We start from the raw sequence: 25,955 nt of genomic DNA, 5'->3' as shown, positions 1-25,955 counted from the left end.
AGAGACACCATTGCTCTTCAGCACTTTGGAGAGGTCCCTAACAGCAGACTTTCCCATGGCAATGCGCCTTTTCATTTCCTGGCTACTGGTGCCAACAGTGTTGACTGTGGGGCCAAGCAAACTAAAGCTGTGTACAATCTCAATCTCTTCACCATCCATCCTGATGCTGCCAATCCATATTGGAAGCTGTAGTCCTTGACCCTCTGCAGCAAGCATTTCAGGTCCTCCTCAGTTTCAGCAAGCATATGTCATCTGCCTATCGTGGATTGTTGATGAATCTTCCACCAATCCTGACACCACACTTCTTCTCATAGAGCCCAGCCTCCCAGATAATCTGTTCTACATACAGGTTCAAAAGGTATGGAGACAGGACGCATCCCTGGCATATGCCCTTCCTAATTTTGAACCATGGGGGGTGCTTCCTTGCTCTGTTCTGACGACTCTCTTTGTCCAAGTATAGGTTTCACATTAGCATGATCAAGTGCTCTGGGATTCCCATTCTTCTCAAAGTCAGCCACAGTTTGTTATGATCCACACAGTCAAATGCCTTTGCATAATCAATGAAACACAGATACACATTCCTCTGGTATTCCCTGCTTTCAGCCAAGATCCATCTAACATCAGCAACAATATCCCTAGTACCACGACCCCTTCTAAACCCAGCCTGGACTTCTGGCAGTTCTCTGCTGATGTGCTGTTCCAGTTGTTTTTGGATAATCTTCAGTAGAATCTTGCTTGCATGTGAAATCAATGATATGTTCTATAGTTTCCACACTCTGTTGGGGTCACCCTTCTTTGGGATAGAACAAATATAGATCTCTTCCAGTCAGTTGGCTAAGTGGTTGTTCTCCAGATTTCTTGGCACAACTTGGTGAGCATGTCCAGGGCAGCATCTGTTAGCTGAAATATGTCAATTGGTAGACCATCTATTCCTGGGGCCTTATTTTTTGCTATTTCCTTCAAAGCAGCCTGAACTTCTTCCTTCATCACCATAGGCTCTTACTCATATGTTGTTTCATGAAATTCTTCTGTGTCTGCCAATTCCTTTGATACAGTGACTCAGTATATTCTTTCCATCTTCTTTTAATACTTCCTGGATCATTTAATCTTCCTAAAGCATCCTTGTTTATAGCAACTCAAGGTTTAAAAGACGTGTAAAATGTTGACAGGTACCCACCTTTACATAGTCATTTCACTAGCTAATAGCCTTTAATGTTAACTAAAATACTAAATTTCCATAGTTTGTTTATATGGTCAAAAGCAAGAGCATAATTATCATCATCATCATTTAAAATACTAGCCCACATATTATAGTTTAACTTTATTATGCAGATTTGAAAGGAACCTAACTATAATTATATCAGCAACGGTATATATAGGAAATCCTATATAATAATTTTAAATTATCCTGTTTTGCTTTTTAAGTAGTGTACCTATTCACTCAACGTCTCCCCAATTCCAGTCACTACCAGTTTCACTCACATCATCATCATCATCTTCTATGGCTTCTCCAGTAAAGTATAACACTGATCTTGGAATTACACGCTCACGTAAAAAGTGACCAATTTCAAAGTCTGCAGCAAGGATAGCTTCAGCATCATCATCCTATTTAGAAAAAGCAAAAGCATGAAATTTTACAAGTTTCTTATTACATTTAACATGCGATTCTGGGGGTTTCTCAAAAGAAAGAAAACATTCAATTTCACGATTTTGTTGTCATTTCACAGAAAGGGTTCTGACATTCATAATTTTATTAGAGAAACAGAACAAGTTAATCAAACTAGAATACAGAAACAAGTTTGATAATATAAATAGCATATTTCACCATAAACCCAATGCAGATTTACATTAATCTTCCACTTGGTTTCTGGGGCTATAAATCTTCCCAGGAGACTGTCCATCTTTATCCCACAGGGCAGATACTAGGTTCAGACTTCTGACCTTTCAGTTAGCAGTTAAAAGTTATATCCTTCACACAAAGATTTACAAGTATCAGAAGAGGAAGCACTATTACCCTTTTGAGAACATGTTTTCAGATCTATCAAGTGCTACCTCCCACTGCACTGAAAGACACACACACACACAAAAACAAAGTACTTGCAACAACCATTTCACTCTCAAGAACCAGTGCTTTAATTTCAAATATAGTAAAGAATTTAAAAGAAACAAGTCAACTTACCAAATCTCCACTTTCAGGAACTGTAAAATTGAAAAAAGAAACTTTATGAATTAAGTACAACTAGACAGAGCTTACTATTAAACAGCCATCAACACCCGAATTAATCATTATTTTATTTACCTTCAGGAGGGGCAAAAAAATTAAAGAAAGAGTCATTGGAAACGGTTTTAGTCACAGTACGAACTGTTCCACGTCCCTTATGTTTCTGCTTCTTCTTAATAGTTTTCAACGTGACATTCTTTCCTTTTTTCCAATCTATCTGGCACCTTACAAAACAAAGTATGAGAGCAGGTTTCCATGATAATATACTAATTTTTAGAATGAAATGTTTCTAAAAATCAAAACTCAAGGAAAACTGGTTCAAATACTTTCAGTAGCAGTTTAGTAGAGAAATTTTCTTTTCATAAAATTAGTCATAAAGAAATATTCACAGTATTAGTCACATTATGAAAAATTTAAATATTCTTTAACAACCAAAGTAAATTCTATGGAAATGGGGGTAAGCTCTTCTCAAACTATTTTACTAAAATGCTGAGTCATGTATTATGTAGGAAGAGCACAGGAGACTAGTTAATACCAAGCATACCAACGAGTTAGTACTTCTGTTGAAATAAAATTAAACTCACCCTGTACAGCCCATAATTTCTGGTCCATCAAAAGAAAAGGGGTCAGAATCATCTGGTTCAGACCTCATCCTGTATGTCTTTGTCAATACTTCATTTGTGAAATATTCATTGGCGTCAAAGTGAAATTCCAAGACAAAACTCTTAAAAAAAAAGTCATCTGTTAATTTTAATTTTTTACTAAAAACAAAACTTATTTTTATAAATATGTATCAAATGTTCAGATTATTTCTACTCTGAAGTATAATTTTGCAAATTAACTAGGTGAGGTCAGAAAGTAAACCTCAAACTTTCATAAAGTTGTATTTATTACTCAAACAGTAAGCTGTTGTTGTTATGTGCCATGGAGTCGTTTGTGACTCATAGCGACCCTATGTACAACAGCCCTAAACCCTCCTCCTCTATCCTGTGCCAATCACACTGTCTCTGACACACCCATCCCGATTACCCCAGTCACTGAATCAATCCACCTCATAGAGGGTCTTCCCCTCCTGCGCTGTCCCTCCACTCTACCCAGCATGATGTCCCTCTCTAAAGACCTGTCTCTCCTTGCAACATGTCCAAAGTATGTCAGACGAAGCCCCAGAATCTTTGCCTCCAAGGAGTAGCCTGGTTTAACCCTCTCTAGGATGAATCTGTTTGTTTTATTGGCAGTCCATGGTACATTCAATACTCTTCTCCAGCACCACAGCTCAAAGGTATCAATTCTCCTTCTGTCCTCCCTAGTCATTGTCCAACTCTCTGATGCATAACAAGTGATTGCAAAGACCACGGCCTCTATCAGTATCTAGGCACACTTAAATAAACTAACCAACTCCCATCCTCGCCCCCTGCCAAGCAGGTACTAATCATGTAAGAATTTCCTAAGTATTACAGTAGAATCTGAAATGACGGGGGGGGTGGGGTAAAAAAATCATAATGTTGCTACATTCAATTTGTTTTCATCATCTACAGTATACAGTAGCATAGACAGGATATAAGGAGGTCTAAGATGATATATATGCAATTATTAGCTCAAAGAGGGAAATATGGATTCTATAACAGTTCTGTTTACTAATTCATAAACAAGTCTTTTAATAAAGTATTGCTGCCTTTAAATAATTAGGACAATAATTAGCCAATCTGGAAATAGTTTATGTTCTGAAGAAAAAGAAATGGAGTAACACTGCATTCCAATTACCAATATCCAAACATTTACTTACCACCAATTTAAAAATAACACTATCACTTTTCATTTCCTCCCACTGTCTTTAAAATCATCTGTTTTTTTATAATAGTAAGTACCTAATGTTACAAAACAGGCAAAATCTCACAATTATTTTACCATTGGCTGGCCAGCATCCGAGAATTTCACTTTAATATCTTTCAAGTGCTTCAGAATAGGCTCATCATGTTCCTTCAAAGAGAAAAATTAAACACTACCTCAATTAACTGAGATGTTATACTTTTTACAGTATAATTTTATATGACAATTAAAACCTTAAGATGATTTTTCAGGTTAGTTTATATTGAAGTTGACTTTTTGTTTGCTTATTTTATACTAATACTACTGCTAAGAAAAAGTGATAAAATGGAAAAATGCATTATTATATATAATGAATGTGCTGAAGAATGCACAATCAAGACAGGTTTTGTTTTTGAGACATTTCCTGATGATAACTGATGATTTTTCCATCTGTTTCTTATTTTTCCCTCTGGCTGGTCACTTTCCACTTTATGAAAGTGGTAATATAATAGGCAGTCATTATATTGAAATAATTTCCCTGTGTAAGGTAAGTAAATTAAGGAACGCTTTGAACTAAAAAAGGCAGGTGACATTTGTGATTCTTAGAAAAAAAGTAGTATTTATGATGGATCTTTATAGTGTCCTTTTAATATGCAAAACAAGAAAGTGTATTTCAGAATGGAAAATTCTTTGGGGAGGCGGGAAGTGACAGGCATGATTTCCTCCTCCATCCTGCCTGGTCTTACAATGTAGAGACATACAAATATGACAAAGTACTTAAGCGTATCTGACTACATTAACCCAAGTAATAAAAGTTTTCCTCCCTACAAGTATTACCTATTTCAAAAGAATTAAAGCTGACAACCATTAAAGAAACTAGTAGTCATAGATGTTTTAGGTTTCAAAAGTTTACTACAGGAGATAAATTGGTGCTTTTATGAATTACCTGAACCATATCACTGAGCAAGTCAACATTCTTAAACACAGTCAACCAAAACTCGGGAATTCCTTTGGGGTCTTCTTTTTCTTCATCCTTTTTCTCATCTTCAACCTTTGCCTTTTCTTTCAGCTCCTCCTTAATAAGTAACAATATGCATTATTAACGGTTTTAGACCCACTGGGTAAAATAGTTGCACACCACTCTTACCAACAAATTTATACTCATCAATTTTAATTTTCATTTATGAAAATTATAACCTAATTATGCAAAGACTACTGTAACTTTCATCAAACCTGTTATGATGAACTCTAACAAGTGTTCCTAGGATCTACAGCTGTAGGGAAAGAATGGCTTCAGAAGAAAAAGGGAAAACGTCCTAAGAAAGCAAGCTTTCAAGCATAGTAAATGAGGGGGGCCTGAGGGGGGCCGGGAATGTCAACCATCCAATGCCTCAATTCTCTGTATTAAATGTATAGTCTCTTTACATGTGTAATAAAGCAAAGGTATGTAATTTATTTATGGGCAAGACACTTAACTATAAGTCTTATTCTTCACCTGAAAACAGGCATAATTCCTTATCATCATGAAGCTACAAACAAAAAAACCTTATTTAAATTATAATTAAAAAAAATAAGCTTAGATATAAGGGGTCAAAGTGTGAACAACTACTCAGCTGCATTCATTATTCATATTACAATAAATACATTTCCAAGGTATAAAATTACTAAAGAACATTATATTGCACCATCAAATGCTAACAATAATTTAAAATGTTTTATCAGCTAAAAATCACCAAAGTCATTAAATTGATACTAACCGAAATTTCATCCTCTTCATCTGGTTTCCATTCACATTCTTCTTCTGTGGGTTCATAAATTGCATTGATGATCTCAAAGCGCTAAAATGATTTTTAAAGGATGTGTGAAAATACTGGTACTTGGACTAATTAAACAAACCTTATGAGCAGTACAACTTCAAGTGGCATTACTGAATGTTCACAATTATCCCTAGAAACAACTATATCAATGGCAGGCCTAAATATTAACCAAGTTCATGAATTTTTCTATTTTAGGTAAAGTATGCAAATATTTATTTTCAGAGTTTTATGGTCTTCCAGAATCTTAGAAAATAAGGTAAGATAATAAAAAACATTACCTTATCAAATAGAGGTTGATAGAGAACAGCATATTTTCTTTCAAGATCATGAACTTCCTCATAGAATTTGGCTTCTATTTGTGCACATTTAACTTGAAGGTTTTTAAGGGCATTCACTCGTCTTTTAACTACCTTAGGCAAACTGAAAGGTTGGAAAGCACTGGTTACATACCACCATGGTGAAAACTAGTCACAATTCTTTTATCATACTGAAATGGAAGCATTATGTATATTTAAATCACCAACTCTAAATCTTTCACTGAAATGAAGTGTGATTTCACAATACTGGCATCTCAAATGTAGAAGAATGCCATCTTCCTAAGTCTGAGAATAACGGCTATTACCCAATTTTTAAAAAAATGTTATTTATAGAAAAAATTCTTTACTCCACTGTCAGTTACTACTAGAAGAAAGAAAACCAACACTTGACTATTTGGAAAACGAGCATTATTTTACACCACTATTTTCTATTTTATTTCCTATTTTTATTTTAATTTGATAGGGTCACTACGAGTCGCAGGCGACTCGACGGCACATAACAACAACAACAACAACAACAACAACATTCTTTAATAAAAGGAGAAATGAAAAATTTTTTAAAAGCACTTCTATTGAGATACAATTCATACTCCAGAATTCACCTATAGGCCAGGGATTTTCAATGCCTCAACTGAATTACTAGCTTCCTAAACAATAACTAAAATTATGATTCCCATTACTACCCAGGATAATGTTCCTACTCAAAATTTATATGCTTTCAGGGAACTAGAACACAGGTTGAAAATTTCTGCTGTTTTTGCATATAAATAATTCTTAGTAAACTACTATTTTAGTTAAGATTGTAAGAAACAATCACAAACCCCTAAAAATAGAGGGAGCTCTGGTGGCAGAATGGCAAGAAACTGCATTATAATCGCAGAAGTATGTGGTTCAAATCTACCAGATTTCTACTCTGGTAGAAGTAATCTAAATCTACTCTGCTGGAGAAGGGCAATCTCCTCCTTTACCAATCTGATCCAATTTGATGGTACACACACACACACATACAAATAATTTAAAAAATTAAAAAACAAACCAACCCTAAAAATACCAAGTCAGAGTAAAAAGTTTAATGATCTGTGAGCTAAGTCTCCCTTACATTCATTCCCTTTCCAAAAGTGAAAAAAAGAATCAACCATTCAAGTTAACTTCAGACCCAAGAAAGCAATGTATTTTTACACAAGCTTATACTCCCCACACACGAAAAGTAATTTATAAGTAAGACTAAAGACTGTATATAACTGGTATAGGATGAGTTACATACTGGGTTGGAGAGAGCCTGAGTGGAGAGCAGTGATAGCATTGGAAGAGAGCTGTAAGTTGGGCTCTTTCTTCACGACAATCATTGCTTGCCTGCTTCACCTTTTCTAAGAGTCCAGTACCACTGTTCTTAGGATAACATGATAGGCTAGACTGACTAGAGCCCTCAAATCTGGTTAGGGTAAATTACATCAGAGGGACACTATGTCTTCCCAAAGCCCACCAGAAAATCAAAACACTGCCTGACTTCATTCTTCCCCTTCAATTTTCACTACCAGAGTAAATGATATTCTGCCAATATACATGAGCTCAAAGTTCAAAATAACTATGGGGGTGGGGACAGATAAAATCTCTATGATAGAAGATGCCCATGATATTGAAAAGCTCCCTGTGAACACAGCACTATACAAAACATACATGTCCCCATGTTACAAAAATAGGAACAATTTCCAAGTGTGTCTTTAAGTCAAATTTGTCGATGTATTAAAATAGGTGCATCCTACTGTTAGAGCCTTAAAAGCTGGAAGTCTTTTCAATGATTTAACAGCTGGTGACTATAATGAATAATTGGCAGTTCAAAGTATCAAAACATATTTAGTACATTCTAAGAGGAAATGGAAAGACCAAGAGAATGGATAAAAGAAAATACTATCAAAATGTATACTGAATTAAACAGAGTTTTTTATATTCACTCCCCATTTGACTAGAAATTACAAAGATGACATCTTTACCATGCTTTAACACAAGATTGAAAAGCTTGCCCACTGTTAACGTATGTTGTTGTTCACAGAGTTTCCAGAGGCATGTGGTTTAGGAAGTGGATGCCACTCCTGCTCCCAACCTGTTTTAGAACTGGGAGCTCCACAAAACACCGTCCCCAATGGGAAACCCCTATCTGATATCCCCATGGCACAAGGTTTCAGCATCACAGCAAACCCAAGTTACCTCATAGAGCACATTGACAAAAAGATTAAAAAAAATTGTGGAGGAAGATAAGGACTAAAACTGTCATTTCATAAAAAAAGATTATTTAAGGAAGCTATAGGGAGATCATAGAATTTTACAATAAAATACTTTAGCAAACCCCTCATGTGTACCCTGGATTTTTAAAAAACAAGATTATGGGGAAGAATTATCACCTCGGGGTAGACGTCAACCCTTTTTGTTAACAGTTAAGCTTTATTATCATTGGTACAACTTCTAATGGTAAGACTAACCTTAAAAGTAAGCAACCATAGAAGGAAAAAAATTTTCTCCTGCCAGACAGTAAGATGTATTTTGACTGAGTCAAAAGTATTGACAAAAAGACCCATGAAACACAAATGTAGGTGTCTGTAAGAGTGTGATAAATAATGAAGATGGTATCACAAAGAAATGAGAAGAATAAACAATTTAGTGAATCAAGTTTAATATAAAGGTGGTTGATGCAATTAAAGACCGATGTGAAAGGTAAAACCATACAGCAAAACTTATGTAAGGAACAAGGATTTCTGAAGTAACTTCAAAAGCATAATCTTAAGGAATAGGCAAGGGGAGGAGGATCTTAAACAGACACTTAAAGATCTCTGCTTAACTGATGATGCTATGGACAAAGTTTATAGATATGACAGATTATTAACATATCATTAGATGATAAGGTTATCCACAATGACACAAATCTAGAATATCCAATAATCTCAAAAGGAAAATGGCAAAGGGCTCACATGTAATATGAAGAGACACTCAAAAACACTGAGAATCAGAAAACACTAATAAACAAAGCGAGTCTACACCTTACAGGAGACAGGTAAATTACAAAGTTGGATGACAAAAATAGTTGGCAGGAACACCAAGTTGAAGGATGCACCGAACAGAACCATTCTGGAGAACTTAAGGCTACTAACAATTCAAGAGCTAAGTACTTATCGCAAAGAAATTCTTACAAATTCTTAAAAGGATATGGTCTACAAATGGAAGCTGTGATGATGGAGGTTGAAAAAAAATTTAGGCAGGTAACATTGCAGATAAAAAACCATGGTGAGTACACACCAAGGACAACTATGTAGCAGTTGTAAGCTACAGACTGAACAGACTGTAATGTGGGTGATCTTAAAATGAGAGAAAAGTAAAACAAAACAAATAAAACCATATGCAAGCAGATTAAGATACTCGGGATATCACTGACATATTTAGTTCTGTGCACTTGGTCTAATAATCCTTTAAATAAGTCTCTGACATGATTAAGATCATGATTTTTCCTATGGACTAAAACCAACATTAAGACTAACTCTAAATTGGTGGTACTTAGCCACGTCATACATTCCCAGTAATCCTAAAATTAGATACAGCTATTATTGTCCCACTACTATCCAAGTCCTTAAAAAAAAAGAGAAACACCTCTGATGGTGACTGGAGAGATGAGTTAAGGTGCAATGGAAAAGAAGAACTTGTACCTTTCAATGTATCCTGTTGGTGTGTCTACCAGACCATCAAGTCTCTCTTGAAGGGCTGCAAGAATCTGAGGATTTTGCATCATCTGAACAGTAAGCTGCCGTGCTTAAAAAAAAAAGGGGGGGGCATCAAGAGGATTTTATAAAAATAAGTTATTTTAATAGAACAATCTAATCATGATGTTTTCCTGATTGGCCTACACATCACTGGTCGAGATGGGCTGTAGCAAGCTTAAGAAAACGAACATTTTCTAGGACACAATCCAATGATCAGGAAAAGGTGATTCCTAAACTCTAATGCACACCATTTCTCGGGATCACATCCACATCCTATGACAATCTCCATTCTTTTGCCAATATTTGTGTTTCACCCACCTTGTATTTGGATAAGTTCAATACTACAAGAGACTCTTAACACTCTAGAAGCATAACAGGAAAATGGAATTACATGACATTTTAAGCCTGGAGAATGATGGAAGAATGAATGGGCCCATGTTTGTTAACTGTGTAGTGTATTTGTATGTAAACGAATGGAGAAAGCTAACAACTAAGATAGTGAAAAACAAAATTACTCCAACAAAGCACAAAACTTTAACTGAAGCCATATAAAACTTAATGATTAATGGCTTCCAAAAATTACAGCAAATTCAAATACAAACAAGGTTTATGCAAAACAAAATGTTACTACCATCTTCACCAAGTTTTCATACAAAATAGCATTCCTTTTCCCAAGTTATGCTTTTCAGTCAATTTATTTCTAATACTAACTTAATTTCTAGATGATGTACTAGAATTTAGATACAGCACAACTGAACACTGAGGACACAGTATTTCATCTTTCAAGAAAATGCAGCAAGATCAAACTTAAAACCAAAGTTTAAATGTCTTCTTCATAATTATCCCCAACTGGTTTAGAAATGAAAAATCAAATAATTGGGTACCTTAATATTCCTGGCCCTGATTTTCACAGAGCATCACCTAAATCTGTGTAACTTGCCTTGTACCAGTACCACGAGCACTCCTCCTTTACAATTATCTGCTTAAATGAATTTTGAATTTTTTTTTTTTTTTTACTGAAGGAGTTGATCAGAAGACTGATCACATTGACTACACAATATATACTAAATATACTCTCCAACTATATTTTCTTTTGTTTAGATGTATCATCAAAAGCAATCAAAACCATCAAGTGTGGCATTTTAAAATTAAGACAAAACTCATGAGCAACTTTTGGCACAGACATGCATTATCACTCCAGCAGTGCATACATTGACTTTTCATGAGTCATTGTATCTATACCCTCATCACTTATACGTCCCATTAAACATACCCACCCCACCTCTCTCTTACTGAACCTGATGTAGGGATCAGTGAATAAAGTGGAAAAGGATGCAAAAAGAATGGTACATCTTCCAGAGGACATCTGTAGCAATCAATGGTTCCTAAGTAATTTAAAGTAATACCTTTGATTTTTGTTTCTTCACCAGTTTCTTCTTCTTCTACTTCTTCAACATCATCCAAATCTTGATCAAGTTCAGATTGTTCCTTGCTACAATATCATAGTATTACACCAAAATGGAAATGTATCAAATTTTTAAAAAGAAAATAAAAACATAAATTCCTTTTCTAGATTAACATGCCCCTTTCAAAGATTCTAAATAGGAAACTGAGAAAGTAATTCAAGTTCCATTCTAACTTCATACATAAACAATTACAAACCTGGAACTCCTTAAAAACATCCACTTAAAATTACATGGTCAAATACAGTTTATACTTAAAGCTTGAAAAGTAGTGGTTTGGTAGATTTTTGTTTAGGAAATATGTCAGGAATGTATATGCTTTCCACCCAATATCCAATGAGTATCCTTGTTGTTGTTCTTATTATCTAACAATCCTGATCTCTTATGGGATGACAAGACTAAGATTAAGGTCTATATTTCCTAGTCTACCTTTTAGATACGGCTGAGTTTCAAACAGTGAGAAAAATGTAGTACAGAACTTTGAGGAAGTCCTCTAAGGTAGCCACTCAAGACACATCTTTGAGCTTCTTTTCTCATCTGGAGATAGCTCACAGTCACAGGTAGAAAATGAATGCTATCAGCATTATCACTCCAGCAGTGCATACATTGACTTTTCATGAGTCATTGTATCTATACCCTCATCACTTATACGTCCCATTAAACATGGAGAACAGAAAAGTCCAAAACCTTGATTGATAGCTGTGAACAAGCTAAAAAACTAGGTGTTTTGGAAGAGGGGTAACAGATAGTCTAAAACCTTGGTGGCTGTGAACAATCATTCCAACTTATAATCAATACTCATATTCTATGCAGTTCTTTATCTTTACAGGTGGGGTGGAAAGAAGGAAGTACAAGTTAAAAATCTGAATTTTTTAAAAAACCACCACCAAACACCCAAATTTTTTATTGCAAAGACAGGAGAATGGTACCAGAAAGGATATCCTTCCCATTTTAACTTATAGTTTCTGAATTTAAAATTACAAAAAGCACAAAGGAATATGATTATGTGAACAAATATTAATTACAGAAAAGAGAATTCTGTTGGTAAAATTCCCTATCAGTTAAAGGGGGTGGGGGTGGGGTTTCAACCTTCCCACTCAAAACAAGAAATTATTTTTGTATTATCTCTGACTCAGGATAAATACAAGTGGTAAGCATATCAAGATGTGGTGCCACTGGTTAACAATAAAATGGAACAACTCTTCTTTGTTGCTTACTGAAAAACTGAAACAAGAAATCTACGAAACCAACCCTTGGACCTAAATTTTGTCCAGTTTTTTAAAATTAAGGTGCTACTGGAATACAGTCACTCAAATTACTTTACATACTGTTCTACAGCTAGTTTAATCATTGCAACAGCTGACTTGTAAATGAGTACAAAGACCATATAGTTCAAAATATTTATCATTAAACCTATTAAGGAGAAATCTGTCAATTCCTCTTTTAAAGAACAAGAGACTATTAACCCAGACTGATATTAAAACCAAACAAAACACAAGAAACAAACCACCCCAAATCATCAAATGGGGATTATACAACCAAGTTATCATTTTTTTAAGTGTTAAAAAAAAGTTCCATGTTAGGATGGCATTAGATTGAACATCTTCATCTTCCAAAAGCCCCACTAAATTTAGATTTTATTTTTTTATTATTATTAAATTTAATGAGCATTTACAGAGATTTTGGGTTTTCATTCACTCATTGTTGCATAAATTTAGATTTTAAAACAAAACTAAACAAGTAAACAGGAACATCACAATTTTTGACACTGGAAAACAAATGATAAAAGACTTCAATGAAAGTTAAATTCCAAGCTAGCTTTGGGGAAGAGCTGAAAATTACTCCAATTTATTAACAATAGCATCTTTTAAAAGACAAGAAATGGCTGTATATAATTCTAAAAGTTGTTACTATAAGCAGGGAGTCGGAATCAACCCATAGCTAACCCTCCAGTGGGTTTTCTCAGAGGTAGTTAATGGCACCAGAAGACTGTACACTTTCGTGTCTGCAGTGCTAATGCCTTACCCCTAAAGCCACTGAAGTTCCCTAAAGGTTGTTGTTGTTAGGTGCCATCGAAAGCGACTCATAGCGACCCAATAAGCAAAGTATCTCAACCTTGTTCTATCCTGCACCATTTTCAAACTTCCTGACACACAAGAGCCAAACAGTTAAATCCTTGGTCTCTCTTCCCCTGTTCTAGAAAAACTATGGCAGTTTCTTCCTGGAGAAGGTAATACTAAAGACTGAGACTAGAGGACCAGAAAGAATTACATCAAAGATTCTATTTACTGTTCTGAAGGAATTTGCTGTGATGCTGAACACTGTGCCATGGGTGTGTCAAACACTATAATGGTTACCCATGATAGGCAGTGTTTGGTGAAGTTCCCAGATTGATTCAGGTTTGGAAGCAGGAGTGGCATCTACTTCCTAAACCACATCACATGCCTTGGAAAGTGTATGAACATAGAGAAATGATGACCATTATAGAACAAGGTTTCGTTCTTTTTTTTCTGAGTGCTGGACTGTAGGGCAGTTAACAAGAACAAAAGATGAAAATGAGACTGGGGCAGCAGCAGTTCTACTCTGAAAGTAGGCTCTCTAGTTTTGGTTGAAGGCCATGTGGAAAATGTGTGGTTTTGATTTAAGCCTGTTGCTAAGAGTCAATACCACCTCCTGGAGGGCTTTGTATTTAAAGGTTGGTTAGGCCCTTGGGCCTAGTGTGCAGCACTGGTCTGTCAATTTGCTGTACTGAGGTAACCTGGAATGGCTATGATGCTGAACGCTATTCCAATGGGGTGTGAATACCATAACGGTTACCCATGGTGAACAGTATTTGATGGCGCTCCCAGGTTAAGACATGTTTAGAAGCAGGAGTGGCATCCAGTTCCTAAATAACATGCCTCTGGAAACTCTATCAACTTTGAGAAACAACAACAGTTACAGAAAGACTTCAGGTCTTCTTGATAGCAACCAGCAATAAGAGATTCCTATCTAGTTGTCTTCACTCAGATCTTTACCCAGAAATTCTCTTCAATTGAAAATCTGACCAGCCCAAAAAGAAATATTTTGCAATTATTTCTCAAATTAATGACTTATAGGAAAATCCCAAACTGATAAACCTCACTCCTAAACACACAAATTTCTTAATTAATCCTTTTCTTAAACATACAACTTGCCCCAAGACCAACCAATCTTAAAAAGCAGACAACCAACTTACTGCACCATGGTTGAGAAAGCTATCTTACATTGTGATCAAAACAAGAGGATAGAAAAAGTTAAGAATTATCAGACTACAAAGGCAGAAAGAACATCTAGACAAGAGCTATCATTCTATCAAGAGATGAGAACAGACTGCTATAAAACTGGTAAATTCAGACATTATAGCAGTTCTTGGGAGCCAAAACATGATGAAAACTTTAAAACACAATAGTTGACAGTTTCTTCCTTGTTTCCCGAAGAGCAAAGACAAAGATGGAAAGCAATTAAGAGAGTAAAAAGACAAAGGTGAAAAACAGGACAAAATATAATTAGAATTTAAGTGTAACATGTAACATATGCATTCCAGAGAAAGGAGACAGAAAAATAAACAGAAAGTTGCCAGAAATAAGGAGTCCACCACTGAGTACCTAAAATAATGGATAAAATTAGATTACTGTGAAAATTTCAAAACTTCAGAGCAGCTTTCAGAATTCTTCAGATTTCAATATAGCAACACTGGAAGCATGGGAAGACTTTAAAAATTCTAAAGAAAAATTATTTCCAAACTACAATCTATACCCAAATTATGAAGCATGAGTACATTGCAGTCATGCCACATGAAGATATTGTTCCTTTACAACTTTTCAAAAATGTGGTAAAGAATCAAGTAAGAATATATATATAACAAACTCAACATAGGAGTAGCACAAGGAAGCCTCAGAAAGACAGTAGATTCCACAATAGTTGCGAGATCAAGGTGAAGCAGGAGGCAATGACTTGGAGAGCCACTGTTTGTCTTTCTTTTATGAAGACAGCATAGCATGTTCGGAAGGCTTGGCTCAGATTATTTATACAGGTATTTTGAGCTTATACTAAAGAAGTTTCCTGCCTTCTCACTTGTAGGTCTTGCTGTCTAAACAGCTATTATTAAAACTCTAAGTAACCAGCAGTGCAGCTCATTCTATAATATAACCCTTCCCGACTCTAAACTGGTTAAATGTGACATTGCCTAGTGACTTCTCTAAGAGAGATCTGACCCAAAAAGTTTTTTGGTTTCTTTTTTTCACTCATTGAACCTTCATCTAATAATGGTAATATTGCCGTTTCCCTGATTGTCTGATTGTTACTCGGGTCTTCAAAATTAAACATAATGTGTTTACAGGATATCAAACTACAGAAAACCCAAAGAATTAAACAAAACTGAGGATAGTGGTTACACCTCTAGAATAGTAAAGGATACAACTGAGAAGGGAAAAAATAGTAATGTTCTTTTTCACTTACATAATTTCACTAGTCTTTAAATTCCACGTATACATGTCATATATTTATATACTCATTAGAGATACATGTTAAAGTCACACTATTTCATTACTGTGCTCAGTATTTTTCTAAAAATTTTAAACATTGGTTAAGTATTGAGTATTTTTATAATAATCAGTACTATTATTAACATAACCACAGTAAAAAATTATGTCAAATGTGAGAGGAAAACAACCCAAAGCAAAAACCAACCCAACCCCCCCCCCAAAAAAATTAATCAACTGTCACTTACTTGTCAATGTCTGCCATGTTTTAAGAACTCCAAATATCTATGGAGAGAAATATTAGTTTTTTTTTAAAAAAAAAAGGATACAATTTCTTAAAGAGCAATAAACATATTTGAAGTCAAAATTTTTCAAAACAATGCCAATGGACATGGTCATATACAGTCAGGTCAGTTTTGAATAAACTAAGGCTTAAACAGCCTCTTATAAGTTATTCTCAGACAAAGTTACAGAATAAGCTTTTACAGCAAACTTAAAATGTCCTATTCAGACATAAAAACAGCTGGATACTATATATAATACACAGATTAACATCTCCAACTCCACATTACAATAAAAGTTTTTAACCCACAAAATGTTGTGGTGAATTACACACACTAACATGCTTATATAAAAAATGTTACTGCAAGTGCTAATATTTGGGTATTATTGAAGATCCTCAACAAGATGGACTGACACTGTGACAATCACAATAGTCTGGAGTGTAGCCAAGATAGCTGAGAATGGTGCAGGAGTAAGCAAGGTTCAGATCTATTGTTTGGAGTCACTGAACTGTAATGGATGCAACCACCCCAACAACAACAACAAAAATAATGTAGATTATGTGCTCTTTTTAAGAAAAGTTGTATCTTTCAAATACATCCTAGTATACATTTTTCTAATTGTGTTAAAATAATTCCTAATAGGCATTTAGGGCACTCTGGTGGCCTAGTGGCAAGAAGCTCCACAGTATGGGGTCATGAGCTACTGTCTGGAAAGGATGGGCAATCTCCTCCAGTGCAATTAAATGCCTCTGAAAACCTGTCAGAGGGTCAGCTATGATTGGTTCCAACTCTGTGGCACACAACAGCAAGCATTTATAACTTTATACTAGGCAATATTAAAATCTTCAGCAAACAATTTTAATAAATATTTTAAAGTGCAATACTAGTTTCTGTGAAGTCTCCCAAGATGCTCTTTTAATTCAGGGAAAATTGTGATGAAAGTATATTTTTAATACAGCTCGTGTGCCTATGACTGGTTAGAGCAATCGATTAAAAATATGGCAAAAAACTTTCACTATTTCTAGCCTTTAATTTACTCACCTTAAGTTACTCATTTTTGGCATTTATTCAGGAAAATGTAAAAGAACCAAAGACCTTTGCTTTCCACATTTGCCTGGCAATTTCTTCCAAGCACATTCTCCACCTTGAAATTTTACTTCTTTGAGATGCCTTCAACCTGCTAATTTTAGCTAAACCGTATTTATTGCTTGTATATACATTAATCCTTTTCCACCACAAGTGTTATTTCATTAAAGTCTGTTTCCTCAAACTGCCCAGACAACAAAACTCAAAAAAGCAATCATTCCTACTTTCTTTCAAAACACTGCACTGTACACAACACTAGCACACAAATTTACCTACAGCAGTTACAATCATTTACTACCTTTAAAAGAATCTGAGCCCAGAAAAAGTATTGTCAAGGTTATGGACAAAAAGAAACTTATTTATTACCAGTGGGAATGTGCCAGGCACAGTGGAAAATAATTACCCCTTATGATCACACAGCAATCCCATTCCTAAATCATGGCAGAATAGCAAACAAAAGTCTATATCCTGCAATACTTCCCACAACAGCCAAAAGGTGAAAACAACCAAAATGTCCATCAACAAAAGGATGGATAAATACAACATATACATATAATGGACTACTACCTAGACCACTGAACAACCCACAAAGCTGTTGTTTGAACAGAACAAGGGCAGTTTAAAATAGTTTAAAATCAAGAAGGGTGTCCATCAACCTCTCACCAAACTTATTCAATCTGGATGCTGAGCAAATCATTTGAGAAGCTGGACTTTATGATGAATAAGGCATCAGGACTGAAGGAAGATTCATCAACAACCTATGTTGCACAGACAATCTTGCTTGCTAAAAGCTAGGATGACCTGAAAGGCTAGATAAAAAAACTACAGCCTGCAATATGAATAGACAACATCTTATCAAGAAAACAAGTATCCTCACCACTAGGCTAACAGGCAAAATCACAGAAGCTGGAGAAGAGATAGTGCCAATATACCATTTACTTGCATCCACAATCAATGTCCTTGATACAAGCAGTTAAGAAATCAAAAGATGGTGTTACATTGGGAAAATCTGCTGTCAAGGATCTCTTCAAAGAGCTAGAGTAACAATGTCAGTTGAAAGCCCAAGGTGTACCTGATCCAAACTATAGTCTTTTCAATTTACTGTGGCTTCTGAAAGTTGGGCAAAGAATAGGCATGAAGATGGACTGATATCTTAGAGGTGCAATGCTAGAGAAGAGTATGGAATGTCCCATGGACTGACAAAAGAACAAAAATGGCTTATAGAAGGTGGAACAATGTTGCTCCTTAAAGTTAAGAATAGTGGAACTTCATCTCACATACTCTGGACAGTGAGGCCAGTCTTTGGAAAAGGACATCATGCTTAGAAACACGGAGACAGTGAAGAAAGAAGACCCTCAATAAGAAAGACTGACAGGGTGAGTGTGAAAAATATACTCAAGTAGAGGAGACTTGATGAGGATAGTACAGGATTCAGATCCACTGTCCACAGGGGTGCTATGAGATGCGTTCTCCAACTACTCAACTATAGGAACTACGGCTGCCTAGTATTATGGATTTGCACTGCCAAAAAAAAAAAAAAAAAAGCACAGTTCAAATCTCCCAGCTGCTCAAGAGAAATATGTGCAATTTAGAGTCTCTGAAAAAGCGTGGAGAGTGTCAAGTATGAGTTGGTTCTGAGTGGCTGGCACCTAACATTTACCAATGGGAGGAAAAAAAGAGAAATGATGTCCTCATATATATCAGTTTTAATGAACTTGAAAATATTCTTTTTTCCCCTTGGATATACTATAACCTTATCAAAGACAAATCACCAAACTTAACCAAAAGGTTTGCAGTTCACAAGCTGCTGTGTTAAGTCAAAGATGTGGCAAACTGCTCTTTAAAGATTTACAGCCTTGTAAACTACAGAGCAGCGCTACATATCCTAAGTGTTGGCTCAAAGCCCAACTTAATGATTCTTCCTCTGGATTGTTTCAGTCATGCACAAACAGCAAATAACGCCATACTAAATCCACTGCCACGGGAGAAGTTCGACTCACAGCAAACGTTCACTGCATTTCAAGGCTGTAAATTTAAGCAGGAGCATACTGCCAAGAGGCTGGTGGACTTGAATTATAACTGGTAAGTTAGCAGTGCAATCTATTATAACATAATAAGCAAGGGAGTTTCTGCTTAGCAGCATAATTTAAGTAAATGATAATAGAGTATTTTCATAAGTTATTAAATACGCACTGAATAACTGTAGAAATTGCTCACAGGTGTATGTATTTTTCTAACATGCACCCCCCCACACACACATGTAATGTAAGCTTCTGTATTCAGGGAATGAAAAAGATTTGAGTTGATATGGGGGAAAGGACCAAAGCAAGGTAAAAGATATGTCAACATGCCATTGGACTACTTTAAATATATGTGTGCATGCGAACACACATAAAATCTTATATTTCTGAAATGATATACCAGAAACATTAAGAAAAAACTATTATTATGTGCCATTGAGTCAGAACAGACTGGCACCTGACTCTCCAGGGGGTTCCCAAAGGCTGTAAATAGCACAGGAGGGTATTGTCCATCTTTATCCCTTAAAGCAGTTTGGTGGATTTGAACCATATACCCTTAAATGGGCAGCCCAATCTCTTACTCATCAGGCCATCATCAGAAAGAATAGCCTAGGAAAATGAGCTCAGGTATCTATGACATACATTTGATAATCCCTCATAGCTACTTTGCCCTCCATTTCATTTTAATCATTCTTAACACAGGTCCAGGATTATGAAATTCCTTTAATTTTAGTAAATATAGGACTTCTGATGGTACAGTGGCTAATGCTCCATGCTAGCCAAAAGGTCTACTATTTGAACCCATCAATCACTCCAAGGGAGAAAGAGGATACATGCACTTCTGTAAATATTTATAGTCTTAAAATCCTCATTAGTCAGATACAAAATGAGTTTGAAGCCTAAACCGAAGAGTAACCTGATGATAGGAATACGGAACTATCTAATAGTTTGCCAGTTAAAAAATGTTGGAACTTAACTTTGGAACCCATCCCCAAATCTGAAAGGGCAAGATCCAAAAATCCGCATTTGAAATAAGAGCTCAGCTTTTGAGGTAGGTGATTCTCAGATAATCAGATTGCACTAAGAAACAAAGAATCATTAATAGGATAGACCAGTAAGACTAATTATAGGGGGAAACATGCCACCATACTTGGTAAAATATCACAAGAGTCAAGATGTTAACAGTTGGGCATTACTAGTTCAAAACAGTAAACAGAAGAATAAGGATGAGAAAGAAGCTACTTTGGGCCTGAGGACAACTTCAATCTCAGCATACTTTACTTGTTTGGCATTTCACCTTTTAATGTAATCAAGTCAAGGTGGTGGTGAATCACAGAATTCAATTTCTCTATTATCACCAAAAGCTCCAGCTGAGTTTAGTTTCTGCTTGGGAGTGTTCTTCAGAATCTGTAGATGTGAAGGCAAAGAACATTCACTACATAGCCCATATAATTTTCTATCATTTTCAAGTACAAAAAGGTTAACAGAAAACAACAGAGCAATTCTAGTATTAGGATTCGAAGCATTAAATTTAAATTATTAAACTGCCTAACAGATTATAAGCAAATTTCTACCTTAAAGGCAAATACATTTATCTCCAAGAAACATCTATTAAAGACAGTATGCTAAATTTAGAAAAACAGAACTGCAAGAATCAAAAATAAAAACAGGTTTATTAGATTAGATATAGTTGAAACTGAAAAGTACTGAGTTGAAGATGACAAAGGAAAGCACGTTCCAGAATATAGCAAAGATTAAGTTCTAGGGGGCTCTGGTGGCTTAGTAGTAAGTTGTGGAGAAGGGTTTATTGTTCAAAATGGCTTTCCTAGCCACTGACTGTGCTACATGGATGGGAGGGCCATGCAAATAGGGCACAAGGGGACTGGCTAGTCTCACCACTAATTTGAGTGGATTCAGCTACAGAAATTGGGAATCTCAAAGCCAACAAGATGAAGCAGCATGCATCCATCCTTCCAGGCCAGACCTGGATCTCCGTAAGAGAACAGTTGCCTCAGCAGAGAATCGGACATTGACTTGAGACAGGGCTGACTTGGTTCTATTGCCTCACTGAGAGCCCTTCACAAAAGCCTGCCAGGCAAGATGCCGTAACTGGCAGGACTAAAGGAATTTTGTGACACTGGCCTAAATTGTGAAGCTGAAGGTCAAAGGACCTGTGATTATCACTTGAGAAGCCCTCTGAACTGGGGGACTGTATCCTGCTGCCAACTAGAATTACAGCCTGTTAACTTCCTTACAGAAGTTATGGTTCTGTAGTCTGTGGAGTCACTGCAATGGATTTCATACCCAGTAGAGTAGTAAAAATTGGGGTTGTAATTTGTAGAAGTAGGTGCAGGAGTGTAAGAGACCATGTCTGATCTTAAAGGAATTATTTTTGTACTGTGGATATTGTTAATGAAGACAGTTCCCTTTTGTGAAGTTAGTAAAAGTCAGACTTGGTTGTCCAAGTGCTGCCTACACTCATTTTACAGAAGTTAAGATGCCAACCCAAAGGCAAATGGTTCAAATCCACCAGATGCTCTGTGAGAGAAAGATGAGCCAGTGTGATTTACAGTCTCTGAAAACTGACTGGAGAGTCAGCCCAAACAAGATGGCAATTTAAAAAAAAAAAGTTCTAGATGTAGAGAGTGAGATACAATACTTGATGAAATATCTGAGAATCTGTTACAGATTTTGAAGATTTATCAATCAATTAAGGAAGCCTTAAAAATCCTAACTCAAGGAATCCATTTTTAAATGTATGAAAAAAATCTAATAGCAAGAACATCAATCTATTATGTACCATCAAGCCACCTGATTCACAGCAACCCCATGAACAACAGAATCTCAGTCCTGCCCTATCTTGCGTTATCCTTATAATCTCCGACATGCTAAGGCCCACAGTAGTCACTGTGTCAATCCATCTCATGAAGAGCCTTCCTCTTTCACTGACCCTCATCTTCCTCATTATGATGTCCTTTTCCATAGCCCCACCTGACAACATGCCCAAAATATGTGAGACGAAGTCTCATCATCCTTGCCTTGAAGGAGTACACTGGCTGTACTTCCTCCAAGAGACTTACTGGTTTATTCTGGAAGTTGATAGGTTAGAACTATTCTCCATCACCACAACTCAAAGACATTGATCCTTCTCCAGTCACTCTTAGTCACTGTCAAACTTTCAGAAGCAAAAAAGTAACTGAATGGCTTAGATCAGCTACTTAGTACCTTGGTCTTTAAACTGACATCCTTGTTCTTCATCACTTTGGAGATATCCTTTATAACAGATTTCTCCAACACAACACGTCTGATTTCTTGCCTGCTGGCAACAGCAGACACCAAAGCTAACAGAATTCTCCCTGTGCCAACTCAGGATGCTACACTCTAACCAAAGATACTTTAAAATGCTACACTCTAACCAAAGATTCTTTAACATGCTACATTCTAACCAAAGATCCTTTAAAATGCTACATTCTAACCAAAGATCCTTTAAAATGCTACACTCTAACCAGATCTTTTAAAATGCTACATTCTAACCAAAGATCCTTTAAAATGCTACATTCTAACCAGATCCTTTAAAATGCTACATTCTAACCAAAGATCCCTTAAAAATGTTGGTGAACCACATTTTCAGGCAAAACTACCTACACATGCATACACACAAAATCTTTAAAATCAGGCCAGACTTAGTACTTTGTGGTCCTGATAAGCACTCTTGCTACCATGGAAGTTCGTGCTATTGTGGTAACCTATATTTTTAATAAGTTCTCTTTATGATCATGTATAGAAAATACATACAGTCTGTTGTATAGGGAGGGAGCTCTGGTGGCACGGTCTGTGGAAAAGTGCACCCCAACCCAAGGGCCTGACCTCTTTCTGATGGCTCAAATCCACCAGTTGTTTTGTGGTAGAAACATTATCTTCTCCCATGTAATCTATGACCTAGGAACCTCAATGGAGGGCTGATTTGAGTTGAAATGAAGTCAACTTCAACTGATGGCAAACCCAGATTGCAGAACTGGGCCTTAGGGTTTTTCTTGGCTGTCTATCTGATAGAAGCATATTTTCTTATCTTTTGTCACTGTGTTTAAGTAACCAATTGTTACCTTAAGAGGTACATACACAAATCATTTGTGTCATCTTACCCAGCATGCTTCAACAGTCAATAAGGAAGACCAATTGTGGCACTGGCAAAGAGTACTGAATATGCCATGGACGGCCAAAAGAATAAATCTGCCTGAGAAGTGCAGCCAGAGTAGTGCTCCTGAGAGATTAGCCAGTCTCCACTCCAATAAACATACTTTGGGCATGCTGTCAGGAGAAACCAGTCCTTCGAAAAGGGTGTCATGCTTGGAAAAGTCAGAGAGAGGCCTCCAATGAGACAGTGACTGTAACAATGGGCTTATGCACATCAAGAGATTTTGAGGATGGCCTAGGGTCAGACAAGATTATGATCTGTTGTACAGTCACTTTGTGTGTGTATTTCTGTGTATGACCAGTAACTATTATGACTACTGTAGGTATTTTTACATTAACTTAGACGAAGTGATATACACACACATACATACACAAAGAGATTCTTTCCCAGTTGCTCTCACGTAGGCGCTGCAGTCCCTTTAACTTCTCCTGACATTTGAGGAAAATTCAACAAGTCAAAGACATTTACTCACAGAATACACATGTCTGAGGTTAAGCAGCCCCATGGGGGGGCGGGACCCAAAAACAAACCAACACTTCATAACTAGGGTAAAGTGCTGTAGCTTTGCCTCGGAACACAGAAGCCAAGGGTACTTCTGAGGTTGAAGCTGATAAAAGATCAACCAACAGACCCCCCCCCCCTTTAAAATCTGGAGCCATTAACAAACACTTCATATGTTAACAAATGACTCAGCTTCTGTATTATGTCACGTTATGTGCCATGGAGTCAGAACCGACTCACAGCTAACACTTAAGTGGGTTTTCAGAGGCAGTAAATCGCAAAGGAGGAGACTGCCCATCTTTCTCCCACAGTGAGCAGCTGGTAGACTTGAACCTCATGTTTGTGCGGGCAGTGCCACTCCTTACCACTAAGCCACCAGAGGTCCCTTTTAATGTTAATAACAAACTAGCAGTTCTTTCAAAGCCTAGCACCTAAGTCCTTGATCCGTACAACGTTAATGTTATTTCCCTCTGGAGAGCAACGAAAGCAGAGGCCAGAGAGAAGCAGAGTTTTGAAACCCACGGACTGCAAGTGCTTGCTAATTTGCACATCCCTTACAACCTTCATACAAATCCAGCCAGCCCAGACCTGGGCTCCCACCAGGCGCAGCCCGCGGCCACTCGGCTCCTTACCACGTGTCGAGGGAAGCCGCCGGGGTTCCCCCTCCCGCACAGCCACCGCCTCCCAGTGGGCGGAGAGCCTGCGGGCTCCGGGGCCCCGGGCCTGCCCCACCGCCCCTCCCTCCCTCCCGTCGGAATTCGCAGTCTCCGCCGTTCTTTCCTCCCCCTGTCCTGCGCGGCCTCCCTTTGGGAAAGGTTTGAGGGCCAAATACGGGGGTCGGTGGAGGGTCGCTCTGCTCCAGCCTCGCTCCTCTGAAGCGCTGCCGCCCACGCCCCGCCGCGGCCTCGCTTCCCTGCGCGCGAAGAAGCCGGTGGGACTCCGGCAACGTCGGCGCAGGGCAGCGCGGCCACCGGCCCTCCCAGGCCTCGCCGGCTCTCCAGCAAGCCGCACCGATCTCCAGGTCCTCCTCTGCCGTCCCTGGAGGATGAGCGGGCCGCCCGGCCGACCCTAGTGCCGCCTCGCAAACTCTAAGGCCGAGAAGGGAAGAGGCCCGGTCGCCCGCGGCCCCAGTTCCCGGTTCTGTCGCTTCCTTCCGCCCTCCCACACCGGCCACTCGGCCTGTTCCACGCTCCCTTCCCGTCCAGGCCCTCATCAGTTACCGGAGGCTAGGACGCGGAGGCAGGCGGCCCGGAGCTGCGCAGGCAGTGACTCAGGGAGGCAGCGGCGACAGGAGCAGGAGGCGGCGCCGTGAGCAGATGGCGCTAAAAAAGACCCGAGAGCCCGCCGCTCGCGCTCATATACAATTAGCGTCAGCACGTAGAGCCCGCTCCGCCGCCGCCCCCCCCGCTGTCTCCTAGCAACGCGGGGGGGGGGCGGGCTCGGGCCAGTTACCTAGCAACAAAGTCGTCTCCCCTGGCCTGCGGGCTCCGGCAGCGGCTGTTCAGGGCCGCGTTCAAACTCCTTGAGTTCCTATTCCCGCTTCCTACTACGCGCCTAGCGGTCTCTTTACTCCTCAAAACGCGGGAAAGGAAGTACCTCCGTCCGGCTGCTGGAGGAGCCCTGCTCCCCAACAAGCCTAGGGCCCACCTGGAAACCCCGAGGCGTGACGCGGGCTTGGAAAGGGCGAGGTGCCGCTCTGTTCCCAGCTAGCCGCCTTCTCCATGGCTCCCGCCTTCGTTCCCGCCCGAACTCCTCAATCCCCAATAGGCTTTTTAGCTCTTTTCCGAATTTCCTTCACAAAAGACTAGTGTTCATTCCTCATGATGGCTTCGGCGGGGAGAAGCCCGTTTTGTTTTTCTCTTAAACTTTCTGGACCACCCCAGGTGCTCCTCATCACTGTTCCTCACTCGGGAGCCCACATTTCAGCTTTGGTGTTTTTTTGATGGATGGACGTGACAGATTTGTGTAGTCTCTGGATGTGTTTTAGAGAGAATGG

At 38.0% G+C, this 25,955-nt stretch overlaps 1 protein-coding gene across 4 annotated transcripts in view; it reads right to left on the bottom strand.

Annotated features, from left to right (window-relative positions):
• The window catches only part of NAP1L1 (nucleosome assembly protein 1-like 1), a 28,461-nt gene extending 3,121 nt beyond the window's left edge, over nucleotides 1-25,340 (bottom strand). For 2 of the 4 annotated variants that reach the window (XM_006882556.1, XM_006882557.1), the window contains exons 1-12: nucleotides 25,180-25,290; nucleotides 16,121-16,157; nucleotides 11,314-11,399; nucleotides 9,854-9,956; nucleotides 6,123-6,264; nucleotides 5,785-5,865; nucleotides 4,974-5,102; nucleotides 4,127-4,198; nucleotides 2,806-2,945; nucleotides 2,300-2,445; nucleotides 2,180-2,199; nucleotides 1,483-1,605 (exon numbers count right to left, since the gene is read on the bottom strand). In XM_006882556.1, coding sequence (XP_006882618.1) covers nucleotides 1,483-1,605; nucleotides 2,180-2,199; nucleotides 2,300-2,445; nucleotides 2,806-2,945; nucleotides 4,127-4,198; nucleotides 4,974-5,102; nucleotides 5,785-5,865; nucleotides 6,123-6,264; nucleotides 9,854-9,956; nucleotides 11,314-11,399; nucleotides 16,121-16,137 — 1,059 coding nt within the window. In that variant the 5' untranslated portion in view covers nucleotides 16,138-16,157; nucleotides 25,180-25,290. Of the gene's footprint in view, nucleotides 1-1,482; nucleotides 1,606-2,179; nucleotides 2,200-2,299; nucleotides 2,446-2,805; nucleotides 2,946-4,126; nucleotides 4,199-4,973; nucleotides 5,103-5,784; nucleotides 5,866-6,122; nucleotides 6,265-9,853; nucleotides 9,957-11,313; nucleotides 11,400-16,120; nucleotides 16,158-18,595; nucleotides 18,618-25,179 lie in introns of those variants that run through there. The other 2 variants (XM_006882559.1, XM_006882558.1) reach the window with 2 other exon arrangements.
• Nucleotides 25,341-25,955: the final 615 nt, after the last annotated feature.

This window comes from Elephantulus edwardii, unplaced genomic scaffold, assembly GCF_000299155.1.
Source record: "Elephantulus edwardii isolate Elephantulus edwardi_28Jun2011 unplaced genomic scaffold, EleEdw1.0 scaffold00021, whole genome shotgun sequence".
Taxonomy (NCBI): domain Eukaryota; kingdom Metazoa; phylum Chordata; class Mammalia; order Macroscelidea; family Macroscelididae; genus Elephantulus; species Elephantulus edwardii.
Note: the sequence above shows the minus strand (reverse complement) of the source record. Positions and strands in the feature narration are given on the sequence as shown.